This window comes from Vanellus vanellus, assembly GCF_965231255.1.
Source record: "Vanellus vanellus genome assembly, chromosome: 19".
NCBI classification, from domain to species: Eukaryota; Metazoa; Chordata; class Aves; order Charadriiformes; family Charadriidae; genus Vanellus; species Vanellus vanellus.
Window position 1 is genome coordinate 6,804,643 of NC_138924.1, and position 21,974 is coordinate 6,826,616.

Below are 21,974 nucleotides of genomic sequence, written 5' to 3' on the forward strand. Positions count from 1 at the left end.
AGCTCTTAGTCATCTTTCTCTTTCAGTCTGACAAAAAAATGCAAGTGCTTTCAAAAATAACTTTAAACCTCAAACTTTTTTTTTTTAATGGGAAATTGGGAATGCTCACCAGGCCAGACCATGTAAATAAATACATTCCGTGTTCCAACAGTCTGACGGTATCTTAGCAACAAGGGAAATACCAGATAAATATTGGTCAGGCAGTAACAGCGGAGGTAGGAAAGAAACCACCACACATCGAGACACACTCTTTCCCCTAGTCAGCCCTATGCTGAACGAGCGATGTAGCAGCAGGGGAAACTCACAGCCCGGACATGCAGACCCCAAGTAACCCTGGAACAATGAACTCCTGTCCTGCCAGGGCTGGGTAAGCAGCTCTGTTCCTCCAGCCAGGAAGGAACCAACTCCCTTTCCAAATACCGCTCCTGCAAAGGCAACTCATCCTCTTTGGAGAGAGGAACAGGAATAGAAAGAGCTGTACACCACACCCTCCAAAGGATCCTTTATTTCCCTATGATTTTTAGTGCTGCATGTGGGACAAGGAAAAGTCCTATTTGCTCATTTTCACATGTCATTATTGCACATGCCTGTGTGGGAACGGCACAAACTGCACTGTTTACCCACAGGCCACTCACAGGTGAGGAGAAACTTCATAGAAGCTGACACCACGGTATCGCTCCATGTTCTGTTTACTGTAGATTTCCAGTTCCTTGTACGGATTAACAGACACCAGAACTGAGCCAATGTATGTCTGGAAAAGAGAACACAAAGCAGAGAGGTTACAGAAGGTCTGGCAGCGGATTCCCCAAGACCCCAGGCTGCTCCGAAGGCAGTACGCTGTTGACAAGGGCTGCCTGCCCCGGTGGCACTGCGGATGCTGCTAAGGGCTTCCAGAGAGGCCAAGGATGCTGAAGAAGTGATCTCATAGCGCAATGAGAACGCCGTTGCGGCAGTTATGCTACACGTTATCCTTGCAAAAGGTTTTAGTGCTTCTAACAAGCAAGAATGGATTATTTCTGATATACCATTTAGGATCAAGTTCAAGCCTGGGGTTGCTGAAAGCCCATGACAGAGTGAATTCGTGAAATGGAAGAATGTGGTGCGAGTCGGATATTCAGTGCTGGCAAGACCTGTAAATGCCGGCAGACCTCAACTGGAGCACCACAATGAGTCCCTACATCTGTTAACATGACAGTATCCCAGACTAGTTCTGACACAAGTGACTGTGGTCTATTAAAGCTGATACCACCACCTCCAAACCCCTCCAACTGCAGAGCAAAGCTATGGTATGCCTTCTGTAGCAAATGCCCAAATTCAGGTCACCGACAAACACTTTGACGTCTGTCACACTGCTACTCACGTAGATCAGATTTTCCTTGAAGCGCTTACGCAGATTTTCAATAAACGCTGCTTCGCTGGTGAAGTTCTCAAGCAGGACAAAATCCTGCACCCCGACACGGTCGCGGGCCGTCAGAGCACTCTCCATGGTCAGCCGAATACCGTTAGTCCCCGCTCCCTGCAACCAAAAGTAGAGCAAGGTTGGGATATCTGTGGCTTTGTTTGCAGCTCACTGCATCCACAAGAACAATTAACCACAATTACCTATGGACAACCTATAAAGAGGAGAGGATATTAAAATAACCCCACTACTGTCGGAAACACTAGTCAATGTATACTAACACTGTATCAGTCGGTTTATAATAATTGCTTTGACGGAAGACAAGTCAGTATTAGGGAAAAGTTACTGCTAAATTTCCAATCACTTTAGAGGAATCAATCAAACAAGCATGTCATAAAAGGAATAAAACTTGGATTTCCTTTCCCAGGCATCCTTCAGCAGGAGCGAGACTGAAATCTGTCCTCCTCTCTACTTTTCTCTCTCATTTCATAACGGGAAGTCGTTTCGAGGTAAGGAATCTTTTATGACTAATGATGATTCATCTCATGAGCAAACAGCTTCACATTGCTGACCAATTTAAAAGCTTTACGAAGACACCCGATGGGAAAATTCTGGGAAACTTCAGAACTAATGAGAAGCGGGCACTGCCGCATCCCATGCCACTGTTAGGAATTTAGACTGTGACACTAACATCTATCCCATGCATCAAGCAACTTCTATTCCCTGACCCTCTTTTAAAGGTTACATTTTCAATGTGATGTGGCTGAGACACAACCATCTTTGGAAAACACAGGTCTGCTGACTTCTTACTTCTACCTCGTGTACTAAAATCGGGAGAGGAAATGTGCACCAAGTGACTCAGTCGCTACTCGCAGGGAAAATTTCCACCCAATGGACAGATGATGTACAAGGCATAGAAGACGAGAGACACTACAGAAATCAGAGACAGGAGATAGAACATATTAAACAAATTGCCTCACATCTGTCTGCATTTCCTTATCATATTCTTAAATTACTTTGCAAACTCCTCACAGCAAGCACTCTTCTCCTAAACCATTTCTCTAAAGCACTAATGCATTTCAGAGAATCTCTTGTTATATTCTGGGATGTTGCCATCACTGGCACAGACGCCGCTGGGGCTTGTTCCTAAAGAGGCTCACGCACCAATAGCAAAACCCAGGCACCCTCTCCTGTAGCGGTGTTACAAACCAGGAATGCCGGACCCCTGCCCAACACTGTTGTCCAGCCCCAAAACCCTGCACAATGACGTAGATGATTTTTGCTGACTCACGTTGTCAGGTAGTTCCTTTCTGCTCCTTCTCAAGATATAATAGTGGTCAGAGCACGGGGACTGATGGCGTGCAGGGAAAAAAGAAAAATAAAAACAACCTTGGTCAGAAGAAAATTTAGCTTAAGTGTTGTTAAGTAGTAATAAAGGCAAGACCCACTGAAGTATAAATTTGGGCTCAAATGGGTGCAAATTCCCTCCGTCTGCAGTTGTTTAGACTTACCAATCATTTACAAATGTAGTTTTGCCTATTTCTGCAAGTTATAATTGGCTTCCTTCCCAAAAGCCCAGTGCCTGGGCATAAGTCATTTCATGAAACTAACAGCTTTCAGAAAGAAAAATTAGTTCCTACAATTTGCTACTAGGAAATCTTAAATCCAGATCCACTCTAGTGGCTCAAACACCACAAAGAAATGTAATTTTTAAGTTCTCCCCCTTTTTTTTTTCCAAATGAGTTCCATGGTCTGGAAGGCCTGATTTCTTAGCTTTGAAAGATCCAGTTTGGGAGGAATTCTGCAGATACTTTCATAAAAAATCTTTTTAAAACGCCCAAAACTTTCCAAGCCAATCCTTCCACACCTTCGGCAAAATGCTTTGTTGGTTTCTTCTCCGCTCTTTGCCAAGGTGAAGAGGACAGGGGTAAGCCCTGGAGAAGGAAGGTGGTGATGAGATAAAGGACAACGGTGGCAAAGGAAATAGGGATAAATCACATACAAATAAACTCTGCCTAGAAATTAGAATCCTTCTACCAGAGCAGTGCAATCCTGGAGCAGGTTTTGGACAAGGTAATGGGAACAAAGGCAAAACCAAAAGAAAATAACTAGTTTTCAAGTGGGTAAGTTTATGAATACAGTTTTAAAACACAGCTGCCTCAAAAATGACTGAGGAAAAACTTCCACCCTCGCACAGTTAATCCAAGTTTATATAATCCTAAAGACTTTCACAGAAAACCTCACTTAGCAATTTCAACAGCTCTTTCATCAGCCACTCCCTCCAGCTCAGGACAAACTGATCCCAGCTGTACACATCCAGCCTAAGGAAGAAGCAATCTATCCTACTTACAACACAGAAAACTGCACTTCAGCCACCTCCTCTGGGACAGGCATTTAAGGCTAAGGCGCTTTCGGTTTCCTCCACGCTTTTTTCTTCTCATTCAACTGCAGCCTCTCTCCGTGAGAACAAAATAACTACCTGAAATTTTCAGTCAGCTTTAAAAAAAAACCAACTGCCACCCAAATGCAACTTTTTAGCAATAATTAAATGTGACTAGGTTACCTAGTCGACCCGATGCAGTCGGATTCTCCAGAATATAAACTTTAATCACAGTGTTGTACCCTCCCAAGCCTAAGTTCAATGCAAATACAAACGTCAGCCATAAACCACAGCTGAGCAATATGCCCTTCTATGTGCCAAGTGTTTGTTCATTTGCTTTATTGCTTATGTCCAAGTCCACCACCAACTTAAAATGTCAACGTTAACTACTTGACTGCCAATAACTTCAACAGATGCAATGTAAAAGGAGGTGAAAATAAATCCTTTTTGCAAAATGGAAACAGAACAGCAACGCAGAAGGAAGAAAGTAGGGAAAAGACGCTATTTCGAAAAAAAAAATAATTACAATGATGACCATATGTTCCTACTGAATGATGAGTGTGACATTAAGGCACTGAATAAATTAAAATAGCTAAGATGTTAGTTATTTTATGTTAGCAGGCGGACATCAAATCTGGTGGCTGTAAATTAATGCTAGAAAACCCAGTCTGGGGGGGTTAAATATGTTACAGTGAAGCTAATTAACCATTAAAGCAGCTTGCCTACGGACAGGACTGGCTCCCTTGGAGTCTCTGCAGTGGATAGGTTTATCTCTGCCAAAACGCCTCCGGCTGATGTACAGTTCATTTCCAACAGCCTCTGCTCAGTGCTACGCTAGAGCTCAGCTTGGACAACTCCGAAAGCCCTACGGCAGGCAGTGCGTATTCCAGATAATCAGGAGAATATAGGCTGTGAGGGTCTGATCCTTGCAAAACTCAGTTTTCCTTGAAGCTGCTAGTAGAGTACAGCAGTAGACGAGCTGTTCCCACAGCGAGAACACAGGCGATGGGGCCGTCCCACCTGCCCTCTGTGCAGCTGCGTCCTTTGGCTTGCACTGGCTCCAGTACTTGTGCAATAAACTAGACTGGAAATCTGACATGGATTAAAACTAACTCCTTTTTTTTTTTTTTTTTTAATTATTTTAATCCAGGTCATTTTCCCACACTGGTTCCATACATTATGGCTCGCAACGGCCGACAGATCTGGCGGCCCAACGGCAGCAGAGATGGGCAGGGGCAGGTATTTCAGCAGCAGGGCCAGTTCCTGCTGGTTTTGAGTGCTTGTGCAACTACCACGGAAGAGGCAAACTGGGTGCAGCCCAAGGGCTCCCCACCACCACACCAGAACACATCCCCTCCTTTGGACTGTGCCTCTCTGGCACCTCTTAACGCAAGCGATTACCTGACTCTAAGCAGAACCAATGCAACTCACAGAGCCAGCTAAACAGTGAGCAGGAAAAAAGATGCCGGTGCTTTTCTGTCAACGGAGTGAGCTAAATCACCTTACCGGGGGATCAAGGTGAGTGTCAGACGCAGGGCAAGGAGGTGTCCTTCTGACAGTAACAGCTTAGCTCACCCACGTGCAACCTCACCCTGCCTACAGGAATCAGAGGGAGGACCAGGCTAAAGATCCCAACCTTTGTAGGATATACCATGCTAATGCCACACCCAGCACAGGCTGCGAACAGGGAATTACAAAAATCTGAGTGATCTCCACCTGATCTTGGTGCCTGTGCGCTTAGGAGAGCCTGTGCCTCCTCTCCAACGGGCCTCTCATCCCATACTAAAATCACTGTCCTAATGGTCACTCCTGCTTGAGAGAGTACAAGCTGACATTTGCCACTGTGTTTCTCAAACCCACCCCGAGGTGCAGTTCCAAGGGACTCATTCCCACACTATTTTAACCCACTCTTTGCTTTTAATCTCTTCTCCAGAGCCGTCAGCACAACAGTGGCCTGCTGCCAGGAAAGGAAAAGCCGTTGTTCCTGAATGATGGGGACCAAGCCAGTGCAATTACCACAGCGGTACCACTTCCACATGCCTTTTTCTTCCTTGTGATTAAATTTTGGGAAAGCCTTTCAGCTGGTGTAAACTGGTGCTGCTGAACGCAGCGTGCAGAGCCAGGTTTACATTGGCTGAGGTTCCAGCCTTTCTTTGTATTCATACAACGGAGTCAACAAGACCCAAAAATACCCGTCGCAAAGAGCTCCTGGGAGTACGAAAGCACTCAGACTATACCAAGAGTTTCCTAACCTGAACTAGTAAGTCTCTGACATGTTACCGTGAAGGCATAAACAAGTATTTTTCTTTTAAATGATGCTAAATGCGCCAAAGTATGACAAAGACTTTCCTCGGCTTAGGACTTGGAGATCTAATGCACCTCAAAAATGAAACCAAGACCTTTTGCTCCGCACAACAAAATCCAAAGTACTTGAGTCATTTTCTTTTGTGACGGAAGATGGAGGGCAACTCTGCCACGAGCACAGGAGTTTGGGGCTGATGTGAACTGAGCAAGAAATTCCCACCACGGCTTTGTCCATCAGCTGGTCGATGACCATGCAATCCCCAGTAGCCCAACATGTGCGTAGGAAGGAGTCTTTTTTACACCAAAATTTCCCAGCCTTGGTTTCCCAGAGGGGTACCCGAGTGGTCAGTGTTGGCACAGCAATTCCAGGCACACAAGTGCTGCTGACCGCTGCGAGAACGGGCAGCACTTGGCAGCTCTGGCAACTCACTTCTCCCTGGAGCATCTGTGAGCGACGCATGTGAACACACCTGGAGTTCTCAAAGTGAATGGTCTTACATGGAGCAGGGAAACTTTATAATCATCTGATTTAAAAAGAAGAGTCACATGACAGAAATCAGATTTCTGCTTCAACATCAAAAAAAATGAATGTTCTAATACTTTCCTCTGACGATGCATTTTTCCAAATTAGCTAGTATCCATCCAGTAGACTTGCACTAAAACGACCGCAGGAAGCGGGTGCCATATGGAAAGAGGCAGGCATCTTTATCTTGGTATCAAGTGAAAGATGATTGATCTGCAGGTTCCAGAAATAGTTACAAAGCCGGGAACGGAAGAACAGGCAAGAACTAAATGTGAGAGGGAAGGGAAATTCAGATTAGACTCTGGAAGACAATAAGAAGTCTGAACCAGAACGAACTTCTTGTGGGGAGGTGGCAGTTAAAACACATTCGTCTTCTGGATAGTATGACATTCTTCACTGCCATGCCAAAGCTGCAGGAAGGAAAAAAAAATTCCTCTGATTTCTAATCCACTCCACAGCCTGGGAAAGGGTTTGGACACGGCATGGGCTAGACAGTAGTGCAGACAAAAATCAACTATTTCATCCAGGGCCTCAGTTCCTGAGGTGCAGAACGGGATAGCTCTTCTTTCCTTTCACATGGAGAAAGCAATCATGAAAACAACTGAGGTGGACCTGGACCAAGGGATTTTAAGTCAAGCACTTGCCGCCTGCCAGCAAATCCCTGACAGATTAAAGTGCAGCCACTTAGGATCCTCCTCCCTTTCACCACAGTGAAAGTTAGCTGCACATTTTGGACACAGAAAACTGTTAGTCAACAGCTGAGCTGGAAAGAGGGTTCCCCGAGAGACAGCGCTCTATCTCACATCAAAATCCTCTGCAACCAACCACACGGATTTATCTGTGCTTTCTGAAGCCATCTGACCTCAGACAATAATTTATGCAACCCAAATCTCACTTATTGGACTTGTTTAATGAAAAAAGTGCAGTAACAAAATGAAATGTTTTGGTTTTACTTTTAATTATGTAAGCCCAATGAATACTGCAGTATTTCCCACAAGGCAGTAAGCTGTTCTGAGCAGACAACTTGAGAAAAATCAGAACTGTCAGATCAAATGGGATCAAAACCAGGCAATAACTCTGATGACACTGACTTAGTAGAGTTAAAGGGAACAATTTCAACTTGCAAAAAAAGTTACCATGTCAGCAGCTGCCACTCAGGGACCGTTTATAGCAGAATCAGTTTTTATTCTTGCTTCTTTTAGAGCAATACATCGCCAACAAAGGAATGTCTGGAGTCAGGGAGCACTTGCCCATGCTCAGAACCTGGGTCTCCCTCTTTGATACTTCCTTCCCCATCCTAAAACACATGCTGAATCGATTTAACTATAGAACGCACTATTCAAAAAATGGTATTAAGGAGAAAAAAATGCCACTTCTTTGCCTGATTTCTGTAAACCATTTATTTTGAAGTCTTCCACATTTTAAGTAGGGACAAAGCAGAATACATTAAAACATAAAATAATCTGAAATATAGGGTAATCAAGCTTATTCTGCTCTCACAAAGATCTGCTGGGTCCCCACTAGCAAATTACCTAGAACTTATAAAGTTCTGCCTCCCTCACTTTCCAAGCTACAGAGCTGTTTAATCTCCCACCCTAAAATGCAAAGCAGAATGGGAAATGTGAGCAATGTATCACACTGTGCATTATTTTAAGCATCTATTAATGCATGTAGGTCGTGGAGAGTTCAAACTGTGAAAGCAAAAATTTAATCTTTTGAAAAACAATAATGCAGGGTGCGGATGTTGCTGCAATTAATTATGACTTAATATATTAATCAATGAGATTTGACACTTGCAACATTTAGAATGGTAAGAATCTATATCTAAGGAGCTCAAATGTAAATTAGAAATGCAAATTATGATGGACTGGAAAACAAAGAAAGCCATGGAGATTTGCATGGCAAACAGATAATATAATTTGTTCAATGTTTATAACGTAATTATAGAGTTTACTAGACTTTTTTTTTTTTTGGGGGGGGGGGGGGGGCGTGGGAATTAAGTTAGGAAAAGAGAAGCAATTAGTAGTGAAAAGGAAAAAGTAGTTATAAGAACTGATTTGAAGAAGAAAAATGTTTAGCCCTAAGAGGGGATGCTGACATTTCAATCAACAAGCTAAGTATAACATAGCAGTAAGAAAAATGAACTAGGCAGACCAGAAAGATCACCAAGGCTGGAAAAGTAAATACACTGAATTTCTATATTTAGGGAGCTGACATTTTTGCTCCTGACCAGATGTCACAAGCTGCTGCTAGTCAAAAGATGTTGCCGATCACAGTATACATAGCAGGACTACCTGCGACCTGCAGTACATCCCATGGTAGCTTCAGAGACAGATGGTATAAAAACCAAAAATTCAGATCACTTCCCTTCCAACTAAGTTTTGCCATTGACTTCCAGATCAGACCGAGCAGGTGAGAGGGGAGCAGACATTCAAACACTGGTTTACACATAGGAATCACGGCACGCGCTTGCTCCCAGCGTGCAGCAATGGGGTGCTGACCCTGTGCCCTTATTCACTGTTCTTTGACAACTGCTGCTGTATTTCCCTGTAAATGCGGACATCGTTTCTCCTCTCTCCCTGCAAATACCACGGGTCTCACACTCTTGCAGCACTCTGGTCTTCCCCACACCAGACGTTCCCACCTTCTCCGCTGGATTCCACACACCCCACACAACCATTTCAGACCATTATGTCTTTCAAAGATAGTAAAACTTTCCAAACAGAACAAGTGCTCCAGCGCATTCCCAGGGCATGTGAAGGGCACTTCCACACCCACATGTTCTTTCGGAGAATATCAAGCACCACCCTAGACAACATCACTGCTTATCACGCTCTCACATAACACATCTAAACCCCTTTCTCTATACCCCCTGCTGCGCAGAGGTTTGCTGGCTCCTGCCATCCTCCACGCCAACAGAAATCCAAGCAGAAGTCTCTCGAGCACTATCATCTCCACCTTCAAACACGCTGTCACAGGGAGGAACCGAGCAGGTCCTCCGGAAGCTCTGTGCTCCCCTTCATCACTAAGACCCTTTCTCACACAGTGGTCAACACTAGGCTATTTGGGAAAACATGCAAGGATCTCTAGATTGAGCAAGTATGGGATACTCCTGTCTCATGGTAACTCTTCTTCAACAGTCAGAATGCTTAAATCTACAGGCATGACATTTTCAATCCTTCTCTTCCTAAATTTGGTAAGTTTACCAATTAAAGTCTTGAACATTCTTATCCAGACAAAAGCCCACATACACTCATTTTTATAACATTCCCTCATTCTTGACCTCAGCATCTTCCAGCGTCAGTGAATTCCGTAGCCCAGTTATGCACTGTATGAAAACAATCTTTGCATCTCTTTGGCAACTTTTAACTTAACTGAATGTCCCTCTTCCTATGTTACGACACAGAAAAAGGGAGCTCATGATCTGCCTTCTCTGTGGCACTATTGTATTTCTTTTTTCCTCCTCTCTTACTCATCCCTTTTTCCAGGTAACAATCCTAGTCTTCTCACTCTATTGCCACATACTCGTGTTTCTAAGCTCCCGCTGGTTGCAATGCAGTAGGCAGACCCAAGCTTTATGGTTGCCGCTAAAACACCGACAAAGTTTTGCTAAAGTAAATACACATTGGAGGAACTGAGTAGCGGCGAGTCCTTAAGCAGGTATTTCCTGCCATTCCCTAGGGTGGCAGTCACAGAGAAAGAAGCCCACTGTGTCCCTGGGAAGGACACAAGCAGAGCCCAGCACCAGTACTCTCACATCCCCAAGCCCCTTCCACCCAAGCAAAAGCTCCACCCTTTCTTCTCCCCTAAGGCAGCGCACGGCTTTCCCCCTCTCTTCCCACTCTCTCAACTCCCACCTTGGCTTCCTCCTCAAAACACGTATCTCCTCGGTTTTTTATCCTATTTCAGCCCCTTTCACATAACTTTCCAATGAAGGGGTCTACTGCAAAGCAGGCTGAAGCACTTCACTTTCCTGCTGAAACCTTGAAAATTTATCTCCCTTCTTCTCAGCCTAGATACACATCTGAAAGCTGAAAAAACACCAACACAGCTGAACAAATCTTACCGCGCCTCTGAACTTCATTTCTGCCTCCTGCCAGCTCCCGCAGCACTTGCGGAGACTTAGTTTACGCTGCTGCAAAAAGCAGGAATCTGAGGACAAGTTCTCTCTTCTGTCAGTTGCCTTTTTTTTTTCATGACATTTTCGGTGCAGTCAGAACTCCCTCCCTCCCACCGGCTCCTACTGGAGCATCCTGGGGAGGGCGTTTTACACGGAGAGGGAGAGGAACTCTCCTCCCCTCCCAGAAAGGAGAAACCCACACAACTGAAGAAAGGCAGTCCAAGAGAAGTCAGCTGTCCTCTGCCTGCAGAGTCCCCGCTGCCCAGTGACAGGGAAAAACGGAAAGAAAAGTAATCACGGGCGCTGGAAAACCTGGGGCAGAGTCCAACACGCAAAACCCACAGCAAACAGGACAGGAAGCGATATGCTCCGTTACAGCAAGTTTCTGCACTGAAACAGCAGCAGCAGCGTCAAGGGGGCTCCCCAAACCCGCTCCCAACTCACCCCAACCACAGCGAAATCTCCCGGGCTTACAATTACACACGTAGTCACTTCTCGCAGCAAATCGAAGGACCACGAAGAGTTCGGGGGGAAGATGGTTTGCCTCGTCTGCCCTTGCAAGGACTCGGTGTACTGGCTAACACCTACTCTATAGGGAGGTCCCTGAGGTCCTCGTCACAAAATAACCCCCACTACCAAGACAGACCCTTCCTAGTCTGACACAGTCAAGCCACTGCTGCCCTTTGTCTCCAACCCTTGCAAACAGAAGTGGCACGTTTAGCTGTCTCTGAGGCCGTCGGGGTTTGGTCTCACACAAAAAAATTAATGGCCATCGCTACACCATGAGTGTGAAACCCTCCCTACCCCCCAAGACACGGGCGTTCTGACAAACTTCAAAATGTATATGCAGCATTAAGTGGAAAGTGAAAGGACGAGAGGCAATGCACGAAGTTGGAAGAAGGAAAATTCCAATGAAATACTGGGAAATTTTTTTCCCAGTGAGTGCTGTCAAATACTGGAACAGGGGCCCCAAGAAGTTGTGAAACTCCATCATTGGAGATACTTAAGACTCAACCAGACAATGCCTGAGCAACCTGATCTAAATTGGTCCTGCTTGGAAGTGGGGCTGAATCAGAGATCTCCAGAGGTCCCTTCCAGCCTAAAAATATTCTATGATTCTACTAACTATTTTGCTCCTCAACGGTCTAAGCTATGTGTCCATCCTAAAACAAATTACAGGTATAGCAAATAAAGCTATTACAGATAGCACATTACCCTGGCACAGGGTCCAGCCAAAGCATACCGCTCTTTAGGTAGTTAGGTCAGAAGTAGTTCACATAATGAGCATGCAAAACTGCTGTCGTGCAGCTGCGCTGGGGGCCAGGCAGACCCCTGAAGGAGATGAGCTCTGCCCTGAGCCAGAGGACCTTCCACTTCCAAGCATCAGTGACTGAAAAATTAGTGAACCGTTTGATCTGACTCATAGCCGCTAACGAAGATGATGGGTTTCTGTCTGCAAGCCTCCCAACACAGATAATCACAATCTGCACAAAGCATATTGCCACCCATTTCTCCTCTATACCGCCCTCCTAACGGACCCTTCTCCAAGTGATCTGTAGTATGGGACTCTACAATTAGGCAAGAGCGTGGCAAATGGCTACAAACAAGGTGCAGGTTTATCCACACTGTACAAGGCCCTCCCCCCTTAACTTACCCCTGCAGTTAGGAGGTCTCAAACTTAGTCCAACACTACAAACTCATCAGCTGAATTGTCAGAGGTCATTTGCTCTAAATGCACGTGGCCACATCTGCACTCAGCAAACATCAGCCTGATGTAAACAACACCTGAACCTTATCAAAATTAACGGAAACATAATCTTTCCTGCTGTGCATCATCTTCTGAAAAGCAACCGCTGCAGACTCTCTCTTGCATCTGTTCAAATACTTCTGAAAATGTAGGTTTCACACTGAGGGCAGTCAGCTATCGTGACCAGTTCACTACCACACGCAGGTGAACAGAGGTGGCAAACTGAATAATGCCCTTTTGTCATCATAAAACTCCTTTGGAGGATATTATTTTTCTTTTCTTAAGTGGGGAAGGCTTTTCTCACAATCATAGGATAACAGCAGAAAGCGGAAATAAACCAATTCTCTTTCTCTAAGGGCCAAAGAGCCTTTTTAGGTGTACTAGTCTCGGATCAGATACGACTGCAGGCAGCATGCAGCACTGCTGAGTAAGCCCTACTCTACAGATCTGCCCAGAACCAACATTTACAAGCATCTCAGTTGTTGGAATCCATTTCCAGTGGTCCCTTGTGGCAGTCATCACCCATGTTTTGCAGCATCAAAAGGCAGGTTCTTTAACCATGGAACATGCAGAGCCATGAAATCATCCCCAGCCCGACTGCTGATATTTCATGACTGGCACTGAAGTCAGCTCTGCTTAATGAGGGTTGGTTGCTTTAGTTTGTTTTTTTTTTTGTTTTTTTTTTTGTTTTTTTTTTTTCTTATCAAAATGCATAATTTTCAAATTCTATTATAGAAAGGGTAAAGTCAAGCTTTTAAAGTAAAAAGATTTAAATCAAAAAGCTACTCGCTTCACTTTAAAGCTTTTTTAAGTAAAACAAGATTGTGTATGGCCACTACTCAGACAGGAGGCTATTTAAAACCCAAGAAACATAGCAGATGTCAGTGGTTCAGTGCAGCACTCCTCTCTAATTAGCTCTGACCCAAAGCATTGATTCCAGAGATCCTGCGCTGCGGTGGATGTCATTTGTCACAGGAAGAAGGTGCCAGCGGTCACGAGGATTTGTGATGAAGCTTGGGTAGCGCTTCTGAAGAGAGCTGTGGTGCCACCGGCTCTTCTGCCCTCATTAGATTCCATTTTGGGAAATTACCCGTAGTACCTCTCAATTCTTGCACAACTATTTGGCATGATTTTTATTCACTTCTTATCGTCAACCAATTGAGGAGTTCGGTGAATTAATAACGGAGGCAGCCTCAGGGCACATTTCAGAGGTGGGTTTAGCATCGCTCTGTTTCAGAGCACTGAAGGAAATGGCCAATGTTCCAGAGCTCAGTGCAGGAGCACAGGTAAACCAAAGATAACCTAAGCTACATTTCCCAAACTGAGCCACATTAGCCATTACTGAAGCACAACAGCAAGCCCTGAGCCAGGAGTTTTCCAAGTACAATTAGAGCTGTAGCCTGGTGGTTTTAACTCTTCAGGAGGAGAATGTCAGTTCTCCATCATAATTTCTCAAATCAGTCTAGTTGTAGCCAAACAAGAGATTCAATAAAACTCGTGTTACCTTTTTAAGGTATGTATTAGCATAGAGTTGTCTTCACATTAACAACTTCACCTCCAAACACTTCTCAGAACACATCTCATCACTGAAAACAGCACGTTAGAGGAAAACATATGAGCCCAGTATTCAGAAGGTGTTTTTTTGTTTGTTTGTCTGTTTTTGGTTTAGGGGTTTGTTTTGTTTTACACATTTCCCTTGGCTTTTTTATGCAGGTGAACCCTTTCATTTATTCACTGGGAAGATCTTTCCTCAAAACATTTTTTGGGGTTTTTTTGTTTGTTTGTTTGTTTGTTTTTTCCTATAGCCGAACTACTGCTCAGCTCTTGTTGGTGAGGCAAACACTCCTGTGTGGGGGTTAGCCTAAATTGTGAGGGGGGAAAAAAGAAAATAAATTGGAAACCAGAGATAACCAACATAATTTTGATTTAAAAGATCTTTATCCTGGACTATGAAGGTGATAAAACCGAGTTCTTCCTTTCCAGCAACAGAGCCCAGCCCTTGTCTGTGATTTCAGCTGAGGACGGCTGCTCGGTCTGTATCACTAGTACAGGCAACTACAGGCAGAGGTATGAATCAAGTTTTCCAGGCCTCACCAGTTAGAAGTGACTCATATAAACCCTGGATTAGAGCACTGGGATTGCTCTGCTCGTTGCTGATAAGCAGCTGATTCCCTGCATACAATTTCACATTCAAAGCAAGGGGACTGGAAACCTTTCCTGTCAGCCCTGCTCCCACGGGCTCACAGAGCCGTGCGGGGCTGGCTAAGCTACACCCCCAAGCAGTGGCTCTGCGGAAAGAGAGAGTTTGGCCCCATGAAACTGGCATCAGCAAACCAGTCTTCCCCTCTGCTGTGCAGATTCCACTGCACAAAATAAACCTGGAGGTAAGAGACGCGGGCTTGGGTTTATGCTATTCAAAAGTTGATATGGATCGCATCTACATTATTCCAAAAGCAAAAAAATGACAAATTCATCTATCAATGCATATATTTTTTTCTGGATTTTTATAATATTCATTAGTTCTGCCTTGCAAAAGAACTACAGAATAACACACATTCCATAATTAGAAAGCACTTGGCAAAGATACCATGGGAAACAAACCACCCGAAACAGGCCAGGAATTTGAGAGCCTTTCCTCTGGCAGGTCAGAGGAACGTCTTAAAAAATAGACATTTCTTTAACTTATCACGTGTCCTGCTGTCCAGACTATACTGATCTAACACTGATTAAAATGCCTCACGTTCCCGAGACACCCTATAGCAGAAAACTGCAGGTTCTGACGGACATTTGGCCCGTTGCTTTAGGAAAAAAGCCCTGTACCAGCAGAGGATGAACATCTGACTGCATGATGACTGGATAAATCAATGCCCTGCCAAAGAAGCAACATTAAATATTGTAACAGGCTTGATAAGGAGGCAGAACCTCTTTCCCATACCTTTAGCTCTGCTAAGAATTGTTTTCTACCCTCTTTTTGCTTGTATTAATGCATCTCCTCTTTCCCCAGTTGTCCCCCAAACAAGCAGTTAGGAAGAGAAGCCTGGACAGAGGGCATTGCTCCCTGGAGACACAGCATTCCCGGTCAATTATGAAACTGCAGACCTATAAAGGTTAAATTAAAAGCCCATCATACTCACTCAAAAGGCGTTCCAAGATGATAAAGTTCCTTAATTTTACTGCAAGCTTCATGACATCATCATGAGTTCTCCAAATTCTCCGATTCTGTGTGAATGTGTTTGCACGATTACAGACAAAAGCTTAAAAACATTATAGGTGTGGCCAAAAGGGTTCAAAAACCAGAAGACAAAGAATATTTAAATTATTATTTTGGATTCTAATTTATGCTTTGTAATGCCTAAAACTGTCAATACTGGTTTTGTTTGTTTCAAGAAAGCTTCAACAGTGAGAACACTAAACACCTCTTCTTCCCAAGCTCAGTCTTTCCCAAATAAACAAGAATATTACAAAAAAAAGGAACACTACAAAAAAATGAAGATGGAGAGGTACACTTCTCCTTGTACTCCTACACTTTCTCTGTAAGTGCTATTCACTATTTTGATACCTCTGATGACAGATGCGCTTGAGAAACGGCAGATTAAAAAGCACATATGCAGCACTCGTATTTAGTTATGGCTCCCGCACACACACAATAATTCTGGGTCTATGACGTGAGTGAAAACCGAAACTGGGTTAATCTAACAAATTAAGATAAATTTTCCTTGTTGTTGCTCTCTGCTGAACCAGTGAAACAGAAATGGATGACTGGCTTTGACAGTGACCGTCAGAACAAAGTCCCACTTTATGGTTACCAGATGCCCTTAACATGATGCCAGCGTGTCTCACGCGTGTGGCTGCTCTCACCGCATCCCATTCCTGCGCTGCCCTGCGCTATGGCTCTGTGGGTTGTGTTACAGGACTGCAAGACAGTCGCCTCTTCAGCTTCACCCCACCCACTCTGAATCCAACAGTCATTGTTGAACTAACTTCAATAGCAAAGAGTTTAAAACCAACAGTTAGTTCAGTTTGATTGCTTTGCCCTTACTTTGATACAATCGTTTTAAGCAGCTCCCCTGCAGAGTCTGTGGCAAGAACAAGTAGAGCCGTTTTGACGGAGCTGTTAATACAAACAGCCTGACTCAGTTCAGCTGATGTGCATTCCTCCCAACTGACTTTCTAAACAGTCACTCCCAGCGGCAGGACCTACATCTTCCTTTTAAGGGGAAAAAATGTTTTCACAGGAAAAATTAAGTGTTCAAAGCCTGTGCGTATCTCTGTGCTTTCAGTGACCAATCTCTCATTTAAAAACATGTTCTGCACGCAAAACAAAAACTCCCTCCATAATATATAATTGCTCCTCTTTTTTTTAACACTAACTTTCATTAACTGCCATTAACTTTCTATCGATACTCTGGCAGACCCAGGTGAAATAATCTATCCACACTATTTTTCACACAAGCCAACATGAAAAAGAGAATTTATTTTCCAAAGCATCTGGACGACTAAATCTGAGAGCTAAAAACATAGCTGAGAAAGAACAGGCAGAACTTATAGGCTGCAGGCAACGCTTTACAGCTCACATTGGTGGCTGACAGTTCCTATTTCTTCAAATTTCTTTTTCTGCATTTCTAAAAAGAGGCTTAGTGTTAGAAAGGGATGAAGACTGGAAAGTATATCATAACAAAAACTTCTTGTTCTATCGACACTAGATAAGGAAAGAGTGAACACTGGTGCTCTGCCTGCATGTTAGATGAAGGAAACAGGATTTCCCTCTGCTACTCCCTGAGCAAAGATCCCAAGGAAACGTTTCTAATAATAGGAAATTACTATATAAGGCCAGATGAGCACTAAACTGTTTGCAGTCTGGAACAGAAGAACACACGAGAGTACTGAGGAGGGACACAACTGGCAGAGCAGGGCTCTTCACACATCAGCCCTCTCCAGGAAGGCAGCGTGCAGTTCCCTGCCGTAGAGATGGGCAGCACGGAACCTGCGACTCCTCCCTCCTGAGCAGAGAGGGGCCTCTCCCACAGCCCCAAATAGAAAACTAAATGTACAAATTAGAGCTGCTATGTCCTTCTTCTAGCGTGCCCTTGCTTTTCTTCATGGGAGGAAAAAAACTGACAGAACAGACTTTTAAATCCACAAAATAGCGCCTGCAAAGCAGGGCTGAGCGCATCTCTGATACGGAAAGGGCAGGAAAAGACACAGCCACGTCCTAAAGCATGATGTGGCCAGTGCTAGTGCAGAAGGAAGGCTGACAGCCCCGCTACCTGCCCTTCCCGGGCAGTAGATCCATGGAGCACAGCTGTTTGCTGCTGCATTTTGTGAACTGGACAGCTCTCTTACTCACTTTGGTTTGAACTGTAAAGATGTTGGGCATCTGTGGAAGGAGCCGTTTAACTTAATTTTCAAAGTGTTCCCGCATAACTGTATGCATTAACATCTCAGAGGCCAACAGTTTCAGCAGCAGCTGCACGTAACTCCAACAAGCTGCGTGTGTCTCAGCAAAACTATCAGACTGACTTCTGTCTGGAGCTGTCATCGTAGCTCCCATGCACGCTTCCTACTATTGCTTCAACACACACAAAACCTGCAAGCCCAGTTAAAGACACATTTTCCTTCTTCTTATACAAATGACAGGGAGTTCCTACAACAATGACCTCGTTTGGACAAAGTGATACAACTGGAACGTTTCCCTGTGATCCCCAGCGAGGGGTATCTTTCCATCTCTGCTTTTGTCTTTGGATAAGGCCAGAAGCTCTCCTCTGCCAGTGCAGAGAAGCTTGCTGAGCAAACAGAGTCTGACAGTCCCATAGCTGCCATGGAAATGAGCACAATATAAATTCCTAGACAGGTTTATCACCCAGACTTTTTTTTTTTCCTGAGACCAATAGGATATTTGTGACAAAGTGTACAAATAATTTTGTATCTGTAGCCCTGCTACCTCCTGCCTGTCTTTTTTCTGTCTACAAATGCAGCCCCTGAAGAGTTACACAGCTTCTAGAGGAACGTGAGGGCAAATCCCAGCCAAGATTTTCAGTGTGTTAGCTGGTAAGACCTCCTTGAGCTGAAATGGTCAGTTTGTCACAGCAAAGTTAGGCTGAGCGCCTTAAAAAAAGCAAGCAAGGCTACCCTTATGAAAGGCTCATTGACGAGACAGTAAGAGTTTTGACAGCAAAAGCACTCTTCTACATCGCAGCATCAGGAACTTCACAGTCCTGATGAGACCGTGGCTGAGATTTACCATTCCCTAAACTGTTCCAGAGGATTGCTCCAGCGTAACCAGGCTCTCAGGTACGTTCTTCACCAGTTGCTCATACCTTGTCCCCATACTACCTGGCCAGAAAAGGGTGTGCACTCAAGGCAGTGTTAAGCTTTCCAGGGCATACAGCAATTCTGTCCCAAGAGGACATTTCATATTTAACTTATCTTTAGGGACATCTTGGATTTCTGAAGATTTTTAAACTGACCTTTAATTTTTGTCCAGTTAGATATTTCACATTCTTGCCTGCACTGTGAGGGGAAAAACAAGTGCAGGCAACAGGCAGGTTTTTTCAGAACTGGTAAACATAAGTGGATATGACTCTTAGAGAAAACTAACTACATTTTAGATCTAGCACCCTTGTGCCTCTTTTCTCATGTAATAACTGCTGTATAACGATTATAAAGCAATTCAGAAAGATGGCCTTTGCTGGTATTGCTTGTCGTCAGTGGTATCAGAAAGTCAATTAATTTTGGAAAAAACATGTTTTGGGAACTAGCTCCCTGCGCATCTAAGTCGGTACAAAGTCTCAGCTTTAAGCCTGGACACTAAACATAGTTGTCTTCTCTACTTATTTTTTGTACCAAGCCAAAGGATGCAGTCAGTAAGTTGTTTGTTCAGTTCTCCGGGAGAAATAAGATACTTGTCTTGGCTCTAAAAAGTGAGAAGAATCACAGGTATGAGACTAGGAATCTGGAAGCAGAGACCAACCATCCCTACTAATATTGTATTGATAGGGTCCTAAGTTCCTCCCAGCTTCTTATGAGAATTTGCCACTGATGACAATAATGAAATTCTTCTCTAAATATTGGAATTGTCTGTTTAGAACTGTTGACAGCAGTTTAAGCTGCTTTATTTTGTTTAGTGGGTTAAATCTGAAACCTAGGGAAGGCTATCTGAATGACATATCATTTTATAGACATCCAAATAACAGATTTATCTACTATATCAGACTCCTTTATAGGAAACAACTAAACTTGACTGACTTGTCCTACATTGTCCTTTTTTCTTTTAATTGACCACTTTCATCAATGCAGTTTTGCATTAAAACAAACCACACCCAACCCCAGACCATTTGGTCCTGTGAAAATGGTTTAAAAAGGAAATACCTCCCTCCAAAATAGCTAAATGAAATTGTTTCTTTCAGTTAATGTGAAGCTTTTCCTTTTTGTAAAGTCTGAATAAAGCTCTTGTTGAACTCCTAGTCTGCTGTCAAAACCATGAACTTTACTGCAACGTGGAAACTGGAGCACAGGTAGTAGCTGGATTATAGTATATTCAATTCTCCAATCTCAGGAAAATAAAGGCCAAATGGCTAAAAATTTCCTGAAGAGCACAGGAGAGAGGTTCACGTATGAAATATATTTCCTGAAATTCTGAGTTGTTTTTTTTATAACATAGCTTGTACATGAGTGATGCCCCAACAACTATTCCTACTCCCCACTCCTGTTAGTGTAATAACAAAATCCCTAGTATAGAAAATTCATAGTAACATAAAGATATATATATATATATCAGTATAATTTGTACCCCAAATTTAGGTAGATGTTGCTATGAGCAACATTGCATATCGGTACAATGGCATCTGTCACAGGTTTGTTCCATGTCATGTCCATAGGTTCCTTAAGGAAAAAGAACACCACCACACTGATCGTCAAGTATTCTTGCGACACTTCATTCTGATGCCAGAAACGGGTGATACCTGGAAGAAACGAGTTCTTATTTTCCTTCTGGGTGTGACTCTTTTTTAATGCAAACTTTGCAATGCTGTAAGCAAACAACCAACGACTAAGTGGAGCCAAATTCTGTAAGCCCAGAAAAAGGGCACATTCAATGCTTTAAGACATTCAAACAAGTGGAGTAGTTTTTAATTTGATGATTTATAAGCGTGGAGTTTACAGGCACAATTTGTACTTCCACCACTTTTTTTCCTCTGTCCCAAACTGACTTTCTTGGCCTAAGGCAGGCAGTTATTTTGGGACAGTGAAAAGTTATAAATAAGTTCTAATAAAACTATTAGGAACACATATGGTACTGAACTTCTTTCAAACCCTTCTTTGTAGGAGAACAAAGAGCATTTGACATTTATTGTGACGGCATAAGTCCCCTATGAAAAGTTTAAGGAAAGAGTTTCAACAACAGTCTGCAGTAGAACTAGATCACGAACCCAAAATAAGAATATCCAATGATCTGCAGAAATTCCAGATTATGCTAAAAGAAATGGCCTAAGCAGTTTCCAAAAGCAGACGAAAAAAGTAGACACACAGTGCAGACGGGCTATCTGGCAGCGTGTCAGACTTGAGGCCTGGCAACCAACGGGAGCACGTGGGCAGATGATATTGCAGCTGGCTTATGTCTGAACTGCTTCCCTTTACCCTGTCTATTCTGTTGCTTCTGAAAACGAGGGTAAAAGCCACCAGACTAAGGGTATTGTCTGAGGTAATCTCCTTCTGACCAGTCTGACAGTGCCCCAAAGATCCCACAGTGAACAAAGTCTATAATGTTTTTGTGAATTGCAAACATTTTTATCCTAAACTAGATATATCCTCAGTTAACTGTAAATAGGGAGTGATGAGTTGCCATCATGTTGGCAGAAGTATTCCAGGATGCCTGGAAAATACAGACATCATTTCAGAAGGACATCCCACATCCACCAGCATCAGCTCGCACTCATCAAATGATCCAGAATATTGTTTGCCAATATTTTGAAAATTGATACTCCTACTGAATTAAAGCGGCATTAAATCAAGATTATTTTTTTTTTTAAGTAAAAGAAGAAGTAATCACACTGATGTTAAAAAAAAAAAAAAAGTGATTGGCTTGCAACTTAGTAAGCACCCTTTGAAGTGGTGAAGACATGGTTTCAACTCCCTGCTCACTCAGGACAACTACACTATCCTGCTCACAGCATTTCAAGATTTTCTGCATTATCAGGGACATAGTTTTAATCAAAAACAAAGACAAAATACACACTAAAGAATCATCAAGGAGCCCATTCCTTTGTGGTTCTCAGGAATGCGTGTTCCACATCTGGATAAATATGGGCCTATGGAGTGAATGGAAACATTCATTCCCCAGCTGTGGCTAGGTCCAAATCCTTTCTTTCTCTCTCTCTCGTTTATTTATAGTCCTACATTGGGTGGTTGAAAAACTGTATAAATCTTGCTGAGGCAGATAAAATAGTTAGTCACAGGCAGGCCCAGCAATCTTCCTATCGATGCTTTACTTCTACCATATCAAAG

The 21,974-nt window shown here is 43.5% G+C and overlaps 1 protein-coding gene across 4 annotated transcripts in view; it reads right to left on the bottom strand.

Annotated features, from left to right (window-relative positions):
- Window positions 1-21,974, bottom strand: part of MYO1C (myosin IC) — a 60,821-nt gene that overhangs the window by 22,494 nt on the left and 16,353 nt on the right. For 2 of the 4 annotated variants that reach the window (XM_082492957.1, XM_082492955.1), the window contains exons 2-3: window positions 1,361-1,516; window positions 636-751 (exon numbers count right to left, since the gene is read on the bottom strand). In XM_082492957.1, coding sequence (XP_082349083.1) covers window positions 636-751; window positions 1,361-1,516 — 272 coding nt within the window. Of the gene's footprint in view, window positions 1-635; window positions 752-1,360; window positions 1,517-2,690; window positions 2,751-10,672; window positions 10,779-21,974 lie in introns of those variants that run through there. The other 2 variants (XM_082492956.1, XM_082492954.1) reach the window with 2 other exon arrangements.